The 5139-nt window shown below is 31.6% G+C and overlaps 2 protein-coding genes across 7 annotated transcripts in view; both read left to right on the top strand.

Annotated features, from left to right (window-relative positions):
- Window positions 1-1482, top strand: part of LOC116850474 (zinc finger FYVE domain-containing protein 9) — a 14568-nt gene extending 13086 nt beyond the window's left edge. For all 6 annotated transcript variants that reach the window (XM_032828805.1, XM_032828802.1, XM_032828801.1 and 3 more), the window contains one exon: window positions 190-1482. In XM_032828805.1, coding sequence (XP_032684696.1) covers window positions 190-345 — 156 coding nt within the window. In that variant the 3' untranslated portion in view covers window positions 346-1482. The remainder of the gene's footprint in view (window positions 1-189) is intronic.
- A 429-nt stretch (window positions 1483-1911) lies between these two features.
- Window positions 1912-5139, top strand: part of LOC116850461 (intraflagellar transport protein 81 homolog) — a 3829-nt gene continuing 601 nt past the window's right edge. The window contains exons 1-12 of the mRNA XM_032828786.1: window positions 1912-2016; window positions 2085-2233; window positions 2377-2488; window positions 2615-2731; window positions 2799-2858; window positions 3008-3160; window positions 3254-3532; window positions 3641-3958; window positions 4040-4178; window positions 4451-4599; window positions 4659-4739; window positions 4808-4977. Of these exons, the coding sequence (XP_032684677.1) occupies window positions 1912-2016; window positions 2085-2233; window positions 2377-2488; window positions 2615-2731; window positions 2799-2858; window positions 3008-3160; window positions 3254-3532; window positions 3641-3958; window positions 4040-4178; window positions 4451-4599; window positions 4659-4739; window positions 4808-4977 (1832 nt within the window). The remainder of the gene's footprint in view (window positions 2017-2084; window positions 2234-2376; window positions 2489-2614; window positions 2732-2798; window positions 2859-3007; window positions 3161-3253; window positions 3533-3640; window positions 3959-4039; window positions 4179-4450; window positions 4600-4658; window positions 4740-4807; window positions 4978-5139) is intronic.

The raw sequence follows: 5139 nt of genomic DNA, 5'->3' as shown, positions 1-5139 counted from the left end.
TCTCTCTCTCTCTCTCTCTCTCTATATATATATATATATATATATATATATATATATTTTCTATGTCTTTGATTTCAGTAATAGTCTAATTCATTTAATCTACTTATTGTGTATAATTATTTACTAATGTGTAAAACTATGTACGTATATATGTGTAAAATATACTAACGTATGAAATGTACATTATAGGTGGGGTACGAAGCCGGTAGCGAGGGTACAAAATTGCCGCCAATCTACATGAACAGTTTAGACAATGAATTAATTCAAGTTTTACACAAGGCCGCGCAGAACAGTCAAGATGAACACACAGTGCTTGAATTGATATTCTATGTGCTCGATAATTAAAAAGAATAACGTGCATCTCATATTTCTGAATTGGTCACTGTTCCACGGGACGACATCAGATAACTTTTATTTAACAGAGAAAACGTGCAATTGCAGATAATCACGTTTATATGAACTATACATTATCTATTTTCTATGCGCTTTTTCTCATAACTGAAGATATTATTTCTAGTTTCTATCTCTCAAAATGCTAGTTTTTATTACGAACTCAATATTTTTAGCTTTTTTCAAAAATTTAATTATATAATTTGCGTGGGAAGTATCTTTTCCAAATATAGATCAAGAGATACTTGAAGAAAGCATAATAGTGATATTTCAAGACTTTTATGACAAATGGACATCTACTCGACATTGTAACTAATTGGACTGTTAAAACTGCTACACAAAACGTTATTTATTGCCAAAGACGTACGCAGGATATGCTATATTCTTTATTAATGTAAATAAACTTGTTCTTTCTTGATTGTTTTGTAAAGTCTATACAGGGACGATCATGTTTTATCATAGTATGATCTGAAGTGGCACTTTCATAGGGATTCTTTACAGATACTAACAATAACGGCAATTGTTAGGAGTCTACGATAACTGCTAGCTAGATCGCAGTGGAATCGCTGTACGAATATAACGCAAATACGCGCATCTTGTATGCTTATTCTGTAATTTTTAACGAAAACATCGTTATCGTTGCGCAATTATTATGTTATATGTTATATCTGTACGACGACAGATAACGTATGCGTCACAGTTGTAAAGCACGTTAAAAATTTACAGAATAAGTCTCTCTGTTCGCTTAAGCTAGCATCACACGATACACAATTTCGTATTTTCTGACATGCATACTGATCAGCACGCTGTAGGCAGCTTGGTTCACTGAATCGTTATCTGCACTGGGATTACCTGAACCTGAACTGAGCTGCGCTACAGCGTACATGTCGGAAGGTATGGAATCGTACATCGTGTGACGCTATCTTTAGCAATTCTATTAACTGATACATGTATTTGTCTACTAACAATATTTTATATATACATATATAGCAAATGTTCGGATATAAGGACAGCTTATAAGACAGTACTATAATGTAATTATTATTGTATTTATTGTTGTAATAAAACTGTTAGATAAAATTAATACAATGACGAGACAATCTTGTTACTTAATTCTTAACTGGACGATGAGGTATCCGCGTACGTAACAATGTCAATAAAATTATTTTACTACACTGTGCGTTTTTCATATAAATTATATATATATATATATATATATATATATATATATATATATATATATATATCTTTCTTCATTCCTCTCCTATGTACATGCGTGCTCAGTATAATGTAGTTTAGTATGTAGTATAGAAGAATATAGACTGAAAACTGAATGATGATTATCCTGTTTGTATATCGTTGTCTAGGTAACCAGAGGTATATAACGCTAGTTTAGGCATACCTGGCCATTTAACGTTACGTACTTATAGATTATAGTGCGTTACAGTGTGACACAAGTATTACGCATATTTGGAATACTCGTTATTTTCGGAAAAGTGGAATACTTGAAATTATTACGTCATGAGTGAAAACGTGAAATTTATTGTGACGGAAATAAATAAACTATTAGGACGTAATTACAATCTAATTGGATTTAACGCCTTGAGTGCCGAAGATTTATTACAAGTATGTAATCGTTGTTTTATTTTTGCTGTATTTCTGTCAATAATTTATCTCAACTTATCCTCTTATAGATATTATGCAGTGTTCTGATGAAGATACAGCAACAAGATGATTTAGATGTCAATATTAGAATAGATTCCCCAGAAGAAAGTTCCATATATATTTTAACAGTTTTACGAATACTTAATTACCAGCCTGATGTAGATCCTGTAACGTTTAGGTATGCTTTAAATATTTTAATAGAGACTGATATTTCACTTGCATATTTAAATTTTTCAAAATTAAATGAACAAATATAAAAATAAATTTAATCAAAATATGAAAGAGGCCAGTGAAAACTTATTTGAATATAAATTTGTTTAGACAAGGTCTAGTTCGAAGTGATGTTGAGATTATTCATCCTATACTGATGTGGCTCTTGACACATATCAACATCGTTCAAAAGAGAGCATACTTGTCACGTTTTCTCGTCAAGGTAATATCAAGAAATTACATCCCAAGCATGACATGTTCTTGTATTATATACAGTGTATTATATATAGTCACTGTATATAATTATAGAAAAAATAACTAATAGTATAAATTCTTATGATCATTATAGGTAGAAATTCCACCAGAATACTTAGGAGACTCTGAAATATCCCTTTTGCAAGAACAATATTTGTCCCTGGTTGACAGATTTAAAACAGTTCACAAGGAGAGAGAGATAGGAAAGAAGGTAAAGAATATTTATGAAAGTTCTCTTATCTTTCATTATGGGTAACCATTCGTGTTATTTTATGCAGAATGTCGAAACCGCCGCCGAGCTCGCAACGGATCTACAAGCAATGGGAAAAGAAAAGGAAGTACGTCACTGATAATTAATTTTAGCTATTATTGGAATGTAGAAACATTTTATCGTCAATGAAAAAATTAGTTTATTCAACTACAACTTGTAATAATGCAATTGCACTTATGGATATATAAATTGATATATCTTTTATCGCAAACATAGGCGGTGACAGCGCGTATCGCTAGAATCAAATCAAAAGCTGAGTCTGCTTTGCATCTGCTGGATTCTTGCAGAATGTTGCGGACAGAAAGAGACAAGGAACGTGATTTAATGTCGCAGAAGGAGCAAGAGGAAGATACTATGTCTGATTTACAAGTACATCTCTTATGCAAAATAATAACTCACAAGTAATTTGCCAAGTTTTTAACGTGATAAAATTTTACCTTAAATATACTTTGTTGCATTCAGAATTCTCTTCAACGAGTAGAACGCGAGTTACAAATTTTGAAGCGCGACGGCATTGGACTCACGCCGCAGATATTAATTCAACATTTGGCGGAAGAAGTAACGGTGCAAACCGCAATCATAAAGGAAAAGCTCCCGTTTGAGTTAAACGCGAAGAAAAATCGAATGAGAGCTTTGTCGATAGTTAAGGGATATTCTTACCTGGGCCCGGACAAAATTATAAGTATGAGAAATGATTTGGACACCATACTAAAAGATATACAAGATTTGGTAGAATCCAAAGTACGTATACATCAGGAACAATAATATACTGGAACATGAGTGAATAATTCACATGTGAGATATTTCTTTTTAAAAATCAAAACTCTTTTGTAAACATGAACCTTTCAGATATCTAAAAACGATATCGACAAAATGGAACCATTCAGACAACAAGCGGCCGCTGTCGGGAATATGAAACGAAATGCTCTTGAACGTTTAGAGAAGGTCGAAAGTTCTCTGGAAGAACTACAATCGCGATTAAAAGAGAAGCAAGATCATTCAAGAACTCTGTTAGAAACGTTAGCACCTAAAGCGGAGGAATTGAAGAAATATGTTAATCGTTTAAAAACCAAGAGTACATTGTATAAGCGCTGCAAAACGGAGATTGCCGGCCTAAAAGCGGAAAGTGGTGTGCTTCATCGAACAGTGGCTATTCTGGAAGGACAGGTATTATTGAAATCTTTAGTATTGAGGTTGACAACTCGTATATTCTTTTAATAAGAATTAAAATAAACGCAATCATTTCAGATTGCTCAGTCTTATCAAACAGACATTGTATCCAAGGTAATAATTCCGGAAAACTATATGGACAATGCGTTAACGACAAATACTCAATTATCTCATTCAATATTAGCACTCCGTACCAATCTTTCCCCTATTATAAGAGGTAATAACAAAGTCGTTTGCATAAATTCGAATAAGTTTATTCATGACCAATTTATATACGAATTATTAATACTATCGAATATATACACACACACACATATATATTCCATTTAAAAAAATGAAGATGACCTTGATATCTCTTAAGTGCATCCATCTGGACAAAAGTCGCCATATTTCTGCGAAATATATATATATATATATATATATATATATATATATATATATATATATTTCGCAAAATATGTTAATAGAATTTATTAAATAATTTTGAAGATATCAAGATACTACGGCAGACAGCGCGTGAAACCGACGAAAGATATCAGAAGGCATCCAAAAGTCATAATACAGTAGAAACGAGTATGAAAAATACAACGAGTGATTTATTAACCGAAACAAAACGACTGAAGGATAAGTTATTAAAGGTAATTTACGCGTTAAAAAATAGTCTACGATAAATGTAACATTGAGTATTGTGTTGCAGGATACCGAAGATAAAAAACATCTTGATGAAAGAGTCGTAAAAATGAAAATTACTGAAGAAAAACTACGTAATGAAGAAGAGGTAGATATTTCTCAGATAGCAATATGAATTGTTATCCTTATTAAAATTTACGATGACTTCTGGTTTAGGCTAACAACGGTGGTTTCAACAATGTGGGACAAACATTAAAGCAGGAATTGCGTAAAGCAATCGCGTTAGAAGAAGAAACATTAAATAATTTGACTAAGGAGCGAGAGAAAATAAAAGAACATACTATACAATATGAACGTCAAACGCAACAGTGGAATAATATTATATCGTAAGTAAAAAGTTTTGCAGGTACAAAACTAATAACAAAGATAATAACTTGGAGTAAAGAAAAAAACATTATTGAATGTTAAGAAAAAAAAATTATAGAAAATCTTTTGATATATATATATATATATATATATATATATATATATATATATATATATAGTTT

The sequence above is a fragment of the Odontomachus brunneus genome, unplaced genomic scaffold, assembly GCF_010583005.1.
Source record: "Odontomachus brunneus isolate Ranch 3 - 2012 unplaced genomic scaffold, Obru_v1 Obru_scaffold_146, whole genome shotgun sequence".
Classification (NCBI taxonomy): Eukaryota; Metazoa; Arthropoda; class Insecta; order Hymenoptera; family Formicidae; genus Odontomachus; species Odontomachus brunneus.
The sequence above is the reverse complement of the archived record's forward strand: the minus strand, read 5'-3'. Positions and strand labels throughout refer to the sequence as shown.